The 18,562-nt window shown below is 36.9% G+C and overlaps 1 protein-coding gene across 3 annotated transcripts in view; it reads left to right on the top strand.

Annotated features, from left to right (window-relative positions):
• RELN (reelin) overlaps window positions 1-18,562 on the top strand; it is a 501,731-nt gene that overhangs the window by 301,634 nt on the left and 181,535 nt on the right. For all 3 annotated transcript variants that reach the window (XM_059170891.1, XM_059170889.1, XM_059170890.1), the window contains exon 11: window positions 5,933-6,078. In XM_059170891.1, coding sequence (XP_059026874.1) covers window positions 5,933-6,078 — 146 coding nt within the window. The remainder of the gene's footprint in view (window positions 1-5,932; window positions 6,079-18,562) is intronic.

Consider the following 18,562-nt stretch of genomic DNA (forward strand, 5'->3'; position numbering starts at 1 on the left):
AATTTGCACTGATGTTTCCTGTTGATGGTTTTCTGAATGGCAAATTCTTGTCACTTAGCTACACTGTGTTCTGCTTTTCAAGTAGAGGAAACCCGTTGAGCTGCAAAGTAGGAAAATATTTTCGATTGACAAATAGGAACAAATAAGGACTATATTTAAGGGATTTTTCAAAATTGGCGAACTCTGGTGCCTGGAACTATGAAGTATATGTCATTGATGTCATTGATCAGTGCTAAAATAGTGAAATGCTTCAGCCATCTTCAGAATTTATACCATTATTTTGCCCCAAATACGTGTTTACTTACCTGATATGTATTCACCATGAGTCAGTCAAAAGCTGTAACTCAGGAAATCAAATTTTATGATCATTTGCTCAAAAAAAAAAAAAAAAACCTTGATGGATGCTTAGTATGCTCAAAATACTCCTGAATTCCAAAATATTCCTATTTTTATCATATCAAGAGCTCATGTATCTCACAAAGTTAGACATATAATTGTCTTACAAACTTGTTTAGATTTTAATTGTTATTACGTAGAAATGACATGAGTTTGAATAGATGCTAAACAAAAACAGCTGGGTATTAAAATCACTGGCAGTTTTCTGAAATTCTTCTCATACTCTCAGTGCACATTTCTCTTGGATTTTAACATAGTATACTGATACTACACAATGCAAGTTCATCTGTTAAAAAAAAAAAAAAGTGGCAACGACATCTTCCATTATTAAGTTTTCCTGTCCTCAGAAGATTTTTGGTAATCTGCCAAAATTTGGAGGGCCTTTAAAGTTCTAATTGATGCTTCTATCTGCCCTAAATGTGAATGAATGTTTGCAGTAATTTTACCATATGGCTATCGTGGGACATATTCTTTTACATTTTACTAAAGTTCTGAAGTTGACCTGAAGCATTTGAATGACTATTCTAATGAGAAACACAATTAAAAATGGGTTTACATATGTTTCCATCTCTCTTTCCCCTACTGCTAAGAGTATGGACTATAACTGCTTATTTTTGAAAAAACTATCCAGAAAAAAAAAAAAAAAAGATTATTGTATAGCACACAGACATTTCAGAAACACACCTCCACAGGTCATACTACTTGTGCTTCTAACAGCACCCCAGGGAACAGATATTATTGACATCATTCCATAGCCTGAGAAACCGAAGCCTACAAGGGTTAACTGACCTATGCAAAAGCATGTAGCTATTAAGTAGAGCAAACACATTGAAACAGGCTTCTGATTCCAATCCTCAGACTCCTTGAGGATGGAAAGCAACTGAGTCTTCATTTCTTGTCATCTTGATTGGTTTTGGTTTCTAGGATTTTGTTCTTTTCCAACCTTCATCTCCTCAATTCACGTAAGTGCTGATTTTTCAGGGCACAGGTTCCCATCCAGAGGCAGAAATGGAGGTCAATTTTTCAGAGCACGGGTTCCCATCCAGAGGCAGAAATGTACTATCAAACAAGCCAATTCTATCTCAGTCCAAATGCATTCAGGCAGAAGTTCTGAGTTGGGGGCACCTGGGTGCCTCAGTCAGTGAAGCCTCTGCCTTCATCAGGTCATGATCCCGGAGTGCTGGGATCGAGCCCCACATCAGGCTCCCTGCTTGGTGGGGAGTCTGCTTCTCCCTCTCCCCCACGCTGCCGCTCTGCCTACTTGTGCTCTCTTTCTGTCAAATAAATAAATATTTTTTTAATTAAAAAAAAAAAAAGAAGAAGTTCTGAGTTCAGAGAGCATCTGAGAAACCAGGCCCATCCTAAGGTTTTGAACCCCTGTGACAAATCGTAATATAGAATTCACAGGGAATTCTAACTTGCCTTGTGATTGATTTAGAGATCCTCAGAATGCGAGCCCTCAACGGTCCCCCTACCTTTCCCTGGATTCCTTTTTTTTCTTTTTTCAAGATTTTATTTATTTGACACAGAGAGAGATCACAAGTAGGCAGAGAGGCTGGCAGCAAGAGAGGGGGAAGCAGGCTCTCAACTGAGCAGAGAGCCCGATGCAGGGCTCGATCCCCAAGACCCTGAGATCACGACCTGAGCTGAAGGCAGAGGCTTAACCCTCTGAGACACCCAGGCACCCCCTTTCCCAGGATTCTTAAATACAAGGCCTATATACAGTCAGCCTCTCAGGAGGCCTGTTCTTGCTCAGATGACTCAGGAATACACCAGTTTCCCACACACTATCCCTGCTCTATCATCCCAATATGACCCTGCTGGTTCATATTACCGACTCCACACCTTGAAAACATTGGGCTCTACTCGGAATGGCAGAGTCAGAAGTTGTCTCCCGATCTGTTAGCATGGCGGGGAGTCAGGCAGCCATCCATTGCTGTGAGTGTTCTGTGGGTCCCGCGGCCCCGCTGCCCAGAAAATGGCAGCCTCATCTCGCTTAGGGAGAGGGGAGGTCAAGCTGCCTCCCGCTCAGCTGTGGCTGCTGACTTTGCATATGTCACAACCTTTTTTTGGTACTGCATTGCAGCATTAAGACTATGAAGAAGAAAACCTTCCAAGAGCAGTACTTCTTCCCCTCCACACTCAGAAGACTTTGGGCTTATTTGGGAAGGGAGAAGAGAGCCAACTGCGAATCTTCCCTTCAGCCCGACAGACAGGATTAGGATATTTGCTGGGGAAAGACCAGCACTGATTGTTCTAAACCACTGCCCCCTCTGTTTGAATTTAGATTTGGCATTATTCTTCTTTCACTACAAACTGTTAAAGAACAACTCCTTCCCTATAGAAATAATTAAACTATGCCCCCAAACAATATCATTATCTCTTTCATGGAAACTTACCAAAGATAGATCCTACTAGTTTTTAGATCCTATTATGTTAGCGTGAAAATTGGATGACATTCAGTTGAGTGGTAATAGTTTTTCAGATTGCTTTATTTACCCTTGATATGGTAAATATTACTTGTTTCATATGCTAGCCCTCTGTAGTCATAGTGTCAAAAATGTATATTTGGTAGATAATTTTCAATAATTATACAATTACAAGTGATCTATTCAGCTACCAAATGTATTTGGTAATAGCAACATAACAAAAAGATCCTTTAAAATTATTTCTGTTTTGGGGTGCCTGGGTGGCTCAGTGGGTTAAAGCCTCTGCCTTTGGCTCAGGTCATGATCCCAGGGTCCTGAGATTGAGCCCCACATTGGGCTCTCTGCTCAGCGGGGAACCTGCTTCCTCCTCTCTCTCTCTGCCTGCTTCTCTGCCTACTTGTGACCTCTGTCTGTCAAATAAATAAATAAAATCTTTTAAAAATTTTTTCTATTTGTCTAAAACACCAACTGATTTTAATTTTTGGAAATCAGTTTAACAATATTCAGTTAAACAGTATCTAGTTGTATAATGGCTTTTTTAACATAAATCTTCCATCTCAACTAAATAAAAATATATATCAAATATCTTAATAATATAAAATTTGGAGAGTGGCAAAACACTCATTTATAACACAGTCTTAAAATATTAACAAACAATCCTGAGGCAAATGAAACCAAAATCGAAATAATTAAGTTGGTGTTTAGCCAGAAATGACCAAGTTAAGTGAGTCACTCTTTTTATTATGTAAATATGCCCTTTTAAATTGTAATTAAATTGTTCTGTTTTCACACAAAAAGATATTTCATGTATGGCTTTTCCTTAGACAATGACTAAATGTGTCATCTACACTGATATCAGTGTTCTTATATAATCCCAGATACACATAGGCTATAGTTGATCAGGATTCCTGAATGTAAAGATAATTGTAAAAAAAAAAATTACTTAGAGTTTGGTGGGCTTATTAGGAAAGTAATCCTTGTTATTTTGTTAGCATATGTAGTCTTTACAGGATAATAGCAGTGGACCCTTGGGTTTGTCACCTTTTGACAGTTTCTACAGTCAAAAAAACGGAGCCCTAGTTTTGATCTTTTTCTGTGGGTTTAGGATCACATAAAATGAGTTCAGTTTAGCTTCTTTGAATAATCTGTATTCACTGTGGTGTGAAGAAGATTCTTGGGCAGGTGATGCATGCTTCGTGCTACAATATTATCTAAGATGATGACGGGCTCTGTTGGTGTGTCTTATGTGTTAGCGCTGTGAAATGATTCCAAGATCATATGCTCTGACTCTTGAACTTTTGGAAGCTTCTAGAAGCAATATTTGCTGTTTCAAAATGGTATTCTGTTACTTCCTTCAACTGATTTTATCAGCCTTAACCAATTTAATTGTCATAAAACATTTCTTTGCATACATCACTCCCTTGTTTTAGGACACCACTGCCAACAGGATATTGTAGAGATCCCTAAGATTACTAAAGATTTTTTTATTGTCAGCCTCCAGTCAAATTCTCAACATCATGCCTACTGATTATCTTTGTTGTTCATTCATATTTGTCATTCAACTTGGATCTTTATCCATCCTTTAAAACATGTTAAAGACCTATTTGCCCATGAAACCTATACACTGACCAGCCCTGGACAGTGATTCTTACCTTTTCTCACTCATTAGCACTTACTGTCTGTTGCCTAGTGTTGCGACCTATCTTTGATATCTCTCAATGAGACTGGAATTCTTTTGAGAGCAAAGATTATGTATTGTTGTACTTCGTTATAAACCCCTCCCTCCACTACCTTCCTAAATGCCTTCTACATAATAAGTTCTCTGTAAAAGAAAAACTGATTACTTGAAAAGGTAGAGCCATCTAATTCACTCATTCATTCATGCATTCACTATTGAATTACTCAACAAAATTGTTTTTTAAATTTCTACTATAAGCCAAAGATTGTATACACAGCAGGAACAAAATGGACACGACCCCAGCGCTACAGAACTTATAGTCACTGATATTTTCTGTCCAATTATTTTTCTTCATTTCTATTTCATATTAAGAATATATCACACTGAGGGACGCCTGGGTGGCTCAGTTGGTTAAGCCGCTGCCTTCGGCTCAGGTCATGATCCCAGCGTCCTGGGATCGAGTCCCATATCGGGCTCCCTGCTTGGCAGGGAGCCTGCTTCTCCCTCTGCCTCTGCCTGCCATTCTGTCTGCCTGTGCTTGCTCTTGCTTCTCTCTCTATGACAAATAAATAAAAATAAAATCTTTAAAAAAAAAAAAGAATATATCACACTGAAAGGATATTTGTTCTTTGTTTTATTAGTATTTCTGTATATATGACTTACTACCAAAAATATATTTTCAAAAAAGTAAATACTCACTTTACTCAGCTCCAAAGTTTGAACTTTTTTCTGACTTTAATCTGAAAAACTAGAGGTTAAAAAAAAAGCATTACAAGAAACTCTTTTTCTCTATTCTTTGTAAACCTTGTGCTTTTGGGGAGAATAACAAAGATTGTAATTTCCCAGCTCTTCACTGAGCGCATCACGCACTCCTGAGGTCTTGCCAGAAACTTCTATTCCAAAGGTAGCTGAGAATATACGATCATATCAGAGATTACTTTGACCTTTTCTATATTCCATGTTTTGATTAGCTGGCTCTTCGACTCCTATCCCACTTACAGACAAATTGTGAAAGGTTTGAATGGCAAACCAGAAATACATAGAATATTGAAAAGGTCAGTGAGATTTAGCCCCATAAGCACAGTATTGAAAATATATGACAAGTCATTATCACACTTAATTCCCGACAAGGACTGGGTGAAGATGGGAAGTTATTCCAATTAAAATATTCTTGTTTCACACCAAAGGCTGAAGTGCCAAAGCTCAGATGGCCTCTTGGCTCCTTTTTTGGGGATAACTTAATAAGTTTGAAAGAAACTGTAATTGAATTAAGACACAAAGAGAAGTAACAAGCTCTTCTGATCTGACTACCCATCATAAAGGGAATAATATCGTTGACTTTTCTAAAAACTCTAATTATACATGAGTAAGACAGACACAGCTACAAAACCAATTCAACAGCCACCCCATGCTCTCTTTTCATCTACAGCATAGCTGTCAATCAGATGGGAACTCCATTTATTTCCATGGAAATGAAGGCAGTGAGTTCAATTTTGCCACCACCCGGGATATAGATCTTTCTACAGAGGATATTCAAGAGCAGTGGTCAGAAGAATTTGAAAGCCAGCCTACAGGGTAAGTAATTACTATCCCATGCTGTGGATAGCACTCATATTAATCCACTGGACATATTTTAAATGCATATTATTAAATAGCAAAAGCATAGTTAAATCAATATTGATTGTTCTTTTAGAAGATTCATTGATTTATTTGAGAGAGAAAGCAGGAGGAGGAGGGGCAGAGAGAGAGAGAGAGAGAGAGAATCTGAAGCAGACTCCATGCTGAGTGAAGAACCCAACATGGGGCTCCATCTCCTGACCATGAGATCTCAACCTGAGCTGAAATCAAGAGACAGGTGCTTAGCTGACTGGGCCATCCAGGTGCCCCAAAGCCAATTGTTCTTATAGACAGGACAAATGGTTAGACTTGCCCTAAACATTCTTTATTAAATAATCAGCTACTTTTGGGGCACCTGGCTGGCTCAGTCATTGGGCATCTGTCTTTGGCTCAGGTCATGATCCCAGGGTCCTGGGATCAAGCCCCACGTGGGGCTCTCTACTCAGCAAGGAGTCTGCTTTCCCTCTCCCAGTCCCCCTGCTTGTGCTCCCTCTCTTTCTGTGTCTGTCTCTGTCAAATAAATAAATAAAATCTTTTAAAAAATAATCAACTACTTTAATGTATATTAAAAAATTTATAATCGCAAGTACCTTTTAACTACAGTTGAAGCACTTTTAGTTCAGCTTTGTTGATTCAGGTTTTACTGGGGAAATGTTCTTTTTCAATGTGTATGGAACACAAAATCTTTCCACTACTCTTATATTGAGACTTTCAGTCATCTTCTTGGGGCCTGAGATTTATAGACAGAGATCTGGCCAGCAGCCTGAGCTGCCACCACTGCTGTGACCTTTTGCTGCTACATCAGGGTGTTTCACTTGTTGAAAGCTAGATTTCTGTTGTGGCTGACAGAGCCCTGTCTCAAGGAAGTCCAGCCTGTGGGGCAGGCCAGGTTACACCTCTGAAGAAGGCTGACACTCTGAGGGACCTCATTCGTTCAGAGCCTAGCAGTGATGCTCAAGCCCTTCAGTCCATAAAGTTCTTCTCCTTGGAAGTTCCCAACACCCTGGCAGTTCCATGTCCAGTGTGGCCCGGGTGTCTCCTTGAGGGACCAGCAAGTACTGCTCCTCTGTTCCATTTCCAGGATTTTCTCAAGAGTTAGGCTGCTTTCCTTCATAAATCCTACACTACACAGGACTCACTCCACTCCCCTTACAAACCAGTGGGCTTTGATGGGGTCCAGAATTTTGACAGTGCACGCAAGGCTTCTTTACCTACCTTGTGGAGATAAATAACCTTCACCAGTAGATCAGTTCTTCCTTTCTGATTCCTGATACAGAAGACCAATTCAAACCCCTTTCCTGGTTACGGAGCCTGACTGCCTATGAGAGAGTCCCAAATCTGGGAGCACAAGAGATCTGTTGACCTCCACTCCTTCATCTCTCCAAGCTAATACCATCCATGTGGAAGTGATGAGCCATCCTCTTCAGTGAGACCCACATCCCCTGGGGATGAAGATGATTTCATGATACCCAGCCCCCATCCCACTAAAGCCGAGAGAAAAACACAAGTTTAACTCCAGGAGGACAACTCTCTTACCCACCTAAATCCCTGCCTATCCATCTCTTTTGTCAAAGACTTCAGTGTTACTATTCCTATTCTTTTGGGGAGAGAGAAAATTTATTTTTAATTATGGCTTTCATATCTACCTATTCCCTGTCGCACAATGCTTTCTTTTTCTTTTCTTTTCTTTTTTTTTTTTTTTTCCAGCTTGTTGTATCATCAAAGCTTGTCTATAAAAGAACCAAAGAAAAGCTTTTTTGGATGGATTAATGGTCCATCCAGCAATCTTCTAGTAACATTAGTGAAGATTTAGTATAAACAAACAGAAAACCACGAGTTAAGCTTAGAAAGGAATTGATTTTATTTTAGAAGAAACTGAACATATCTTAGAAAATTAGTGTACTAGTCCAGAGATATAGCTTGCAAAAAGTTATTTCTGTTAACAGAGGAGGCATTTTCACAGAGCACTAATGTTATGAGAGAATTTGTGGTAAACTAAATTATTCACACACACCCCCCAGAACAAAGAGGGAACTGTTAGTATTCCTGAAAAAAGAACTAAAGTTAGGACGCACACAGAGGAACGTCAGCACAAGTTCCACCCACTCAGTGACTCAGGTGGTTGCAATTATGCTCTTTGGCCCCTTCTCAGTCCTGAGGATGTATCAGGATTTTGGTCACAGTTAAGAGGCTAATACTTTCCGGCCATGGCCTTGTCAGCAGATCTCTGCTCCAATAACAGACTAATGTGCTTGACAAAAGCACCTGTGCGCTCTAATTGCTGTACAATTAACTCCTCCCAGTCCTAAAAGCAATAAATTATCCTAGCAACTACATTGTAGGTTTATTTGCAGCTTTCCCCCTAAGTTATCAGGCCATAGCCCCCAGATTTACCTCATTTGTGCTCTCATCTGGTTGCCCAGTCATCCAACTTGCTGTTATAACATAAAGGTGTAGGAGGATAATGAGAAGATCTAGTGTTTGCAGTGATGATAAAAATGCTGGTTTAGTCCGAGAGAGAGAGAGAGAGAGAGAGAGAGTGAGTGTGTGTGTGTGTGTGTGTGTGTGTGTGTCTCCCCTCTCTGCATCCCTTTCACCCACTCCCAAACGTTGCTTTACTGGTCCAGGGAAGAATGTTGTCATGATAATTTTTATTTATAACTTTGGAGGGGAACAAAAGCCCACCACAAAATCAAATTAATGTGAAATTTGTTTTACCTAGGGTAAGAGCCGGCAAAGAAAATGAGATTAGGAATTTGGTAGTGAAATTCTTGATGTGTTTTGTTTTACCAGCCAGATTTACTAAATATTTGTCTCATTCTTCATCTCCGTCATCATCACCCACCCTGATAATTAATCATTATTGGCTCACCTGCTGACATAGAAAATGTAGACAGTAAATTCCAACTGTGCTCAAGAACAGCCAGTTGAATTGATGGAGCTCTGTGAATCTTGAGGTCACTATTTTAAAAATAAAAAAAGAATTTTAATGACTTAATTAAATTATTAACCTGTATATATTTTTTACTTCTCTTAATGATGTTTTTCACCTGTAAGAATATGAAAGAGAAAAATGAATATGCAGGTCTCTCTAATAATTTCAAAACACTTCATATGAATGTTAAGAAAGAAAAGAAAGCCACTATTTTGGGAATCTGGTTTCCCAAATGTTCCTCTTTTTCTACCATTTGAGTCAAACTATTTGATCTCACATCACAGGGATGTAAGAACTGTTTGCCTCTTATATCATAAAACTGTCCTAAATCCAATGTTGGTAGGTTTATTTTTTAAGTGGGATTGTAAAGGTTTTTTTCTCTTTTTCGTTAAGAAGACACATCTGAAAAAAAAACAACAACAACAAGACACATCTGTTACTTCAGCAAGAGAGAAACTTTAATGGATACACTGATAATTTATGTGAATCTTTCTAAGCTTTGGCTTAACTTTACAAATACCTCATTTAATTAGCCACCACCATATCTTACCTAGCAGAGACTGCCTTTAGGTGGGAAAGAGCTTTGTAGAAACACACACTACTATCATATAGATTTTGTATACTTCTTTTTCATCCCAAATGCAAATATTGTATGTTTTTACTATTCAACTACCTTTACAGTTGTCACTATTCATGTTAAAGAGGAACTCCACAAATGTAATGAATGTTAGAATATTGAATCGACGCAGCATGCTTCAGTCTTCACCACTTGCCCCAAATCCTTGGAAATTACAGAAAATGAGCAAACATATGTATAATGACACTATAAAACGAACAAAAAAAATGTGAATGTGCCCTAGTTGGGTCAGGAATTATAAAGTGTTGTACCCAAAAAGGGAAGAGAAGATCTGATGGAAGGAGGGAACTATAGCCCCAAACAGATGTTGAAATAAGACACTGAAAAGATGGCTCAGCCCTGACCCGGGCCTCAGATGCTGGTCACAGGAGTAAGGATGGGGCTCAGGTTTTGCGATAATGACTGCCAAAGAGGAGAGTCCCTCAGTATACCTACTTCCAAGTAGAGGCCTCTATTCCCAGGAAGAAGCAATGAATGTGGACACTTGCAGTGGAGAAACAGGGCAATCCAGGTAACTGGAAATCTCAAGGGGTGACATGGTAGTTCCATATAAAGGCCCACCTGCCCAGTAGCCATTTTTATACTAAAATTATAAAAATAATAACAGATACAAATTTAAGCAAATGATCTAGAATTAACAAATCTGAGGAAAGTCAACTCCTTTTAAAAATCATCCAACTAAAGAACTAAGGTCTGAGAAAACAGAGTAGGATAAACAAACGGAGATTTGATAAGAGGCATAATTCATATCCTCAGACAGATAAGAGTGCGTACTGCATTCGATAAATTAAAAGACATTTTATGAGAAAGCATAGAGATGTGAGATGAAAATATATAATTGTTAAAACAAACTTCATTTTTTTTCCTCTGCTGAAGAACAAATTAATGAGCTAGAAATTTGAGTCTTGAAATCTACCCAAAACTTGGGATCACTAGATATAAGAAAGAAAGTTGTAAAGTATGGGGGAAATTGGCTCTTCTGATGTTAGAAAAATAAGAATTCCAGAAAGAGAGGTCAGAGAGAATATATGAAATGAAATATTCAAAGATATTGCTGAGGAAAAGTTCCCAAGATTGAAAAAAGAAAAAAAAAAAAAAGACATAGTTCCTGTGAGTGAAGTGTTTAGCAAGATGAATGGGAACTTATCCAGTCCCAGAACATCAGGAAGAAACTTCAGAACACTGATAAAAGAAGAAATCCTAAAAGCTTCTAGGTGAGATTCATAGTACTTTTCTTGGTAGCACTAAGCATTAAGTTTTTTTAAAAAAATGAAGAAGTTATCTAGTTCTGAAAAAATTATTTGGAACATAAAATTCTTCTCCAGTCAATTATCATACAACAATTAGGAAGAAACAAAAACCTTTTTATTCCTATACATATACAAGAACTTCATGGTAACCGTGTTTTCTGTACATAACCCAAAACCTACGATAGAAACACAAAAAATAAAAAGAATGGAACCCAAACAACACTAAAGAAAATCATGAAGCCACAAAGGAAGAGACCAGCTGAAAAAGAAAGGAACAGAGAAGAACTATAGAAATAGCCAGAAAACAAATAACAAAATGACAATAAGTACATACCTATCAATAATTACTTTAAATGTAAATGGACTAAATGCTCCAATAAAAAGACACACAGTGGCTGAGAGGATGAAAAAAATAACACCCTTTTATATTCTGTCTGCAAGAGACACTTGAGATACAGAGACACAGACAGACTGAAAGTGAAGTGATGGATAAAGGTAGTCCATGCAAATAGAAATGAAAAGAAAGCTGGAGTACCAATTCTCATTTCAGATAAAATAGACTTTAAGACTGATTATAACAAAATACAAAGAAGATTGTATGACAAAAGTGTCAACCCAGGGGGGATATAACATTCGTAAATATTTATGCACCCAACATGGCAACACCTAAGTATATAAAGCAATATTAACAGACATAAAGGGAGTGATTGACAGCAATACAATAATAGCATGAGACTTTAATACCCCACTTACCTCAATGGATAGATCATTCAGACAGAAAATCAATAGGGAAACACTGACCTTAAACAACACACTAGACCAGATGGACTGAATAGATATATAGAGAACATTTCATCCAAAAACTGCAGAACACGCACTCTTCAGATGTACATGGGACATTCACCAGGATGGATCATATGTTAGACCACAAAACAAGTCTCAGTAAATTCAAGAAGACTGAAATCATATCAAGTATCTATTCTAATCATAACATATGAAACTAGAAGTCAACTACAAGAACAAAACTGAAATAAAAACCACAAACACATGGAATCAAAGAGAAAATTTAAAAAGATATTTGAAACAAATGAAAATCAAAATACAACTTTTCAAAATCTGTGAAAAGTAGATGAAGTTACATCAAACTAAAAGTTGTTGCACCGCAAAGGAAGCCATCCACAAAGCAAAAAGACTGCCTACTGAATGGTCAAAGGTATTTGCAAATTACATACCCAATAAGAGGTTAAAATCCAAAATATATAAAGAACTTACACAATTCAATATGAAAAGAACCCAAACAACTTGACAGTTACTGAAATTGGATATTATATAAATGGGATTTCATTGTTAACTTTTCTTTCTACCTTTGGATGTAATGTACAGCATAGGGAAATAGTCAATAATATTACAATAACTTTTTATGGAGACATATGGTAACTAGACTTACAGAGATCTTTTCTTAATACATAAAAATATTAAATCGCTGTGATCTACATCTGAAACTAATAGGATATCATATGTCGATTACACTTCAATTGGAAAAAAAAAACAAAATGAAAACAAACCTTTTCAGACTCACCAGGTTCAAAAAATTTACTACCCCCCAAACCCTCTCTGAAAGAATTACGAGGTAATATGTTCCTGGTAATTAATCTAAGAGAAATACAATAGATTCAAAAAGGAGTAGATTCAAAAAGGAGTAGCAATCAAAGAAAAGAAAAGCCTCTAGTTCAGTCTAAATAAGTATTGATTCTTAAAAAGTAATTTAATAAAAATTTGCAATTAAAGCCCAGATGACCTCAGTGAGAAGTACAAAGGGAAAGTGACAAGAAGGAAAGAAGAGTAAGGAAGTGAAATACTGCCAAAGTTCCTATCTTACTTAGAATGAGGATACAGCTCTGGGTTAACTCTTAAGGTTAATAGAAAACTTTTAAGTGTAAATATGTAAATAATAGATTAGCCAGAAACAGACTATGTAACTTCTGAAACATCAGGGTCACATAGGACATGGAAGACTGAGTCGCCTACATGCCGGGAAAGGAACAAAAGGAAAGAGTAAAAAACAGTGTCAATAGAAAACAGAAAACAATTTGTCAAGAATCCATCTAAACATATCAGTAACTCAATAAATTTGACCAAGTTATATTTATTAAATGATATTTTCAAACATACCAGTAACTCAATAAATTTGAGTTATATTCATTTATTAAATGAGATTTCCAAAGTAAGTTTTTAATAAAAGTAAGCTATATATTTGCAATAACACACGAAATTAAAAATCAAAGAAGAGAAACAAATACACCAGAAAACTATGAGAGAAGAAGGCATATTAAAATCAGATCATTCAGGGGCTCCTGGGTGGCTCAGTGGGTTAAGGCCTCTGCCTTTGGCTCGGGTCATGATCCCAGAGTCCTGGGATGGAGCCCCCTCATCGGGCTCTCTGCTCAGCAGGGAGCCTGCTTCCCTCTCTCTCTGCCTGCCTCTCTGCCTACTTGTGATCTCCGTCTGTCAAATAAATAAATAAATAAAATCTTTTAAAAAAAATAAAAAATAAATAAAAAATCAGATCATTCGAATCAGATTTTAAAAATCCAAATTTAAGCACTAAAAAGGCTAAAAGGGGATATTTTATGCAACAGTATATGTAGGACACTTGCCACAATGCATAGCACATAATATGCAATCAAAAAACTTAGAATTAGCTGTTATCCCAACTATAATTACTGTTGGTAATGGGATATGAGCAAAGTAGTGCTCAAAGGAAAATTATACTCAGATTAATTAATGAGCTATAGAAGAAACGCAAACAAATAAAGTTGAAGTGGCCAATGAAACCTAAATTGGATTCTCTAAATAAACCAATGAAGTGTCATTAAGAAAAAAGACCATATTAGTTAAAGTGATAATTGGATATATTTTAAAACCGTGAAAGTGCTAAAATGGATCTGAGTAATCTTGTTATAAGCTATTAAAAGAATGTATATCTTGTTCTGGTTTGCTTTGGCCCTGAGTTCTAACGTTGCTTAGTCTTGAGGCCATTTTTTTTAATACTTTAAAAATATAAACTAAAATTTCAAATAACAAAAAAGTAAGCACTGTATTGTTCTGGAACTCCTTCATAGAAATTAAATGTTAAACCTTTCATGTGCAGCACATTCACACACCATCTTTGCTTTTGGTTCTGCCATTCTTGAGTTAGTTTGTAGCCCCCCCTCATCCCCCTCCAAAAACCAGCTGTCCATGCGAACATCCAGAATACCTCCACTGGCTTCCCTTCCAAGATAGAATCTTTACTGAGGTCACAGAGAAAGAAAGAATGAAATCTGAGTCTTTCCAAAGTGATTTAATTTCTGACAGCTTGGCACAACATCAGCCAGTGATGGGATTTCTCTGTGGAAGGTATTGGAGGAGGCTGCTGGCACCGAAATGTTTAGATGCCCATGTCTTCAACCTTTTCTTTGTTCTCCATAGCCCTTCTTCAGTGGTTCGCCTGATCACCACTGACCACAAGTCAGTCTTGATGATCTAGGGGTTTCTGTGAAGTAAGAGCAGAGCTCTAACACCTCAAGAAGCTTACCCTGTAATTACCTGTATCCTAGAACACATCCAGGAGCATTAGGGAATTGACGGTTTAATTCCCCAGACCCATAAAGTATGCTAAATAGTATAACTATTTATTATTATGTTTTGAAATTCAAAAATAAGAAAATTGACTAAGTACAGTTTGGCATATACCTAATAAAATATTGTGTGGCTCATTTATTTTTTTAAAGACTTTATTTATTTATTTGACAGGCAGAGATCACAAGTAGGCAGAGAGGCAGGCAGAGAGAGAGGAGGAAGCAGGCTCCCTGCTGAGCAGAGAGCCCAATGCGGGGCTCGATCCCAGGACCCTGGGATCATGACCCAAGCAGAAGGCAGAGGCTTTAACCCACTGAGCCACCTAGGTGCCCCTGTGTGGCTCATTTATAAAGAATTAATAGTAGCCTGGAAAATGTGAACATTCCTAATAGAAGTGAAGAAAGACAGAGTATAAACCATCTATATCACATTACACAACCATTTGGAAATATACATACAAAAATATTAGAAATAAATATACTAAAATTGTGCTTGTCTCGGGGAGAGTGTGGTTATGGGCAATGTTTTCCCGGCGTTTTTATTTTCCAGTTTTTCAGTAATGAGAATACTGGCATTTTAATAGAAAACAAAATAGAATTTCTTTTTATAAGTTTCAAAAAATATTGCCAACTGTACTTCTACATGTAGCCAACCCCTCCCAGGCCACAGACGTCATTTCTGTGAAGCATCTTCCTCTACTTAAAAATTAAAAGCAACGACTGGCAAGTACTGCACATGACGGAATGCTTATAAGGGTAATACACCAGCAAGATATAGAAAAGATGCTTGGAGGGCAAACAGGACTCATCCTGAGGTCACATTTGCTTTCCCATATTTGGTGTTGCTGGCTTTTTCAATGGTTAGAAAGAGAGCAGTCTCTGAACCAGTTCGTTCCACTTCCATCCAACTTCCATTGCTAACAATCCTCTTGTGCTACCACCCATATCCTATTAAGGTAACTGCTTTATGAATTTGCTTTGAAGAAGCTCTAAGTATATATATATTTTTAATTCATCTAAGATTATAGAAGAAAAAATTGAGTAAGACAGTGGTTTTCCGAGGTGTGCCACAGCTTCGTCTCTGACAGATTATTTACTACAGAGAGACCAAAATTCAAAGTATCAGTTATATGTTTTAATAGCACTGCTTGCTAACTGGATTACACCTACATCTGACTCAATATGTCTTTCTTGAATATTGAAAGTTATCCAGTGGGGCAGGGGGACAAGTAAAAGTCAATATAAACTCAATAAAACAATTTTATATTGGCTTCCTTGTTCCAGGGAAATAGTAGCAAAGAATCTTACACATGACCATTGAAAACCAAAATCGCATATAAACCAACAAGAACAATCTGTATTATAGCCCCCTTCAATATAAGTTGGTGCTTTAATTGAAAATGGGTTTTCAAATTATTTAGAATTCTCCAGAACAGTTTGAATATCTTCTTGTATTTTCTACAAATTCTTCCCTCTGTTCTACCCAGAAAAGTTATGTTCCCTCTGACTTAGAACACTTTTCACAAAAATGCTTATAAAGCTAAAAAAGGATTTTATTTAAGCTTATAATTCAAGGTAAGTGGACTAGAGATAGGTTGGCAGTCTGTGTTAATATTGTATTAAGTGGATTTTTTTTCTTTTATAAGCATGTTCATTTTTATTAAAGCCAAACCAACCTGACCATTTAGATAACATAAATAATAAACTGAGGAGCCCAGAAGATTACAGACAAAAATCATGAATAGTACCAAAGATCCACGATAGATGAAGTGTCATTTTTCTTTCAGTTCAGTATCCCTTTGCTTAAAGATGAAGTAGTAGCACTTGTACATGGTACTGTGACTTTGTCCAGTCTTGCTGCTTTGCTAATTCTGGTGTGAAAAATTAAAAACACTCATTATAACTTAGAAGTTCACTTGAATGGTCTCTTCCACTTACTTTAAAGCAGCAGTAGTACTACGTTTTGGTGGGGGGAGGGGGACGGGGATCTAACACTTACTGACGTGCTGTCACATCCCAGGCAGCACATTATTTTCTCTAACCGTCCTCCAGTCTGGGTCATATTTCTGTCTTATTGGTGAGAAAGCTGAGTGCTTTCTCCCATTCCAAAGACAATGTTCTTTATTAATGTTATTCCGACAAGAGAGTAAATCAACATAATGCATGTAATAAAAACCAAAAACAAAATTGAATTTGAGTGAAATACAGGGGAACCAATTGAAGAAAAGAATTTTTGAAATGCAGGGAAGCTTTCAGATAGAGTTCATCCTTTACCTTCTCCTAAGCTGTCATGCTACGGGAAAAAACTCTAAATGAAGGTAGAGAAGCCTTCAGTCGAAGTCCACACCTTGCCAGACCGCACAGGGCTCACGCTCAAGATAAACCTCATGAATATAAATGAATGTGGAAGGGTCTTTACCTATGGCACATTCCTTATTAAATAACAGCATTTATCCCAAATAGAGACCTTATGGATAGAATGAACTTATTTAACCTCAGAGAGTACACAGGGATTTAAAAAATCTTATGAATTTGGTAAATGTGGGATCTCAGTAGCCAGGCTTTATCCTATATCTTAGCTCACACTTAAAGGAGCCAACTTTAGGTGATTTGATATAGTCTGGAAAATAGAATAAAACAAATTTTCAGAGATAATGTGAAATGCTTCATTAGCTTTAGAGCATTTTATGCCCATATTTGTAGGCAAAGAATATCTGATTAAAATATGACTTCTATTGCCTCTGTTCATATTCTTAGCATTTTCATCAACGTATAATGAGATCATTGACGTTTTCATTCTGCATTATAATACCTATAAATTGAATGTCTTTCTTCTTTTTTCCTAAAAATTATGTTCTTACTGCAAAGCAGATACGTAAAGGAAAAATCCCAAGTCCCCCATGCTAATCCCGTTTCTCACAGTTAAATTGTACACATATATTCATTCAGAAATTTTTCTGTGAGTACACACACACAAACACAGCACCCACTAGAGTCATATTTTGTATACTGTGCCACAACTTAATTTTTTAGGACCACAAACATATAATGAATGTATCTTCTAGTCAGTAAATATAGATCAGGATTTCAAAAGGGTGATGTACCAGTTTATCTGGTTGAACTCCTTTGACAGACAAAAAATATTGTAATGAAAATTTTTGCATACTTGTTAAAGTATTTTTGAAAGGTAGATTCCTAAAAGGGAAAGGAAAATTAGAGAATCAGATACATACACGTGCATATACATACATGGAGGTATGTAGTTTTCATCTTGATAGTTACTGCCAAATTGCCCTTCAAAGAATAGATCTCATTCTATTTTTAAGCTAATGAAAGAAATCTTTTTTAATTTCAGCTTTCCTGAGGCATCAGTGACATACAAGATTGTGAGAAAGTTAAAGCACATCATCGTGACACGATATATGTATTCGTTGTGAAAGAATTCCATCTAGTTAATTAACACATCCATCGCCTAACATATTTATCTTTTCTGTGTGAAAAGATTTAATTTCTACCCTCTTGTACCTTTCTTAAAAATATCAAAGTATGAGCTAATTAAAACATAATTAATTGTATTCTCAAAGCATTCCAAAATAGTTGATAGAGAGGACCATCCACTTTCCAGCTAAGAAACTGCTTTAAATCATCTTTACTTACAAAAATATTCCTCTTTTTTGGACACAAGAATAGAAAAGTCATATTTTAAAGATCTAAATTAAACATCATTATAACCTTGCTACATCTAAGGAACAAAGTTGCCTTAAGGCATTTTATTGATTATGAAATTTTTTTCCTATGTTCCAAATTCTACCCACTGTATTATAAATAATAGATACCACTGTATCTATAATAAATAATATAGGGGCTCTTTTTTTGGACTTAGTCATCAAAGCATAAAGCATAAATATAAATTGCTATGTGGTAGAGGTCTCTCCCCTGTAGGCAGACAGTCCTTCAAATGCAACTCACTACAACCACATTTACCTGAGGAAGACATAAA

Source organism: Mustela lutreola, chromosome 4, assembly GCF_030435805.1.
Source record: "Mustela lutreola isolate mMusLut2 chromosome 4, mMusLut2.pri, whole genome shotgun sequence".
In the NCBI taxonomy this organism is placed as follows: Eukaryota; Metazoa; Chordata; class Mammalia; order Carnivora; family Mustelidae; genus Mustela; species Mustela lutreola.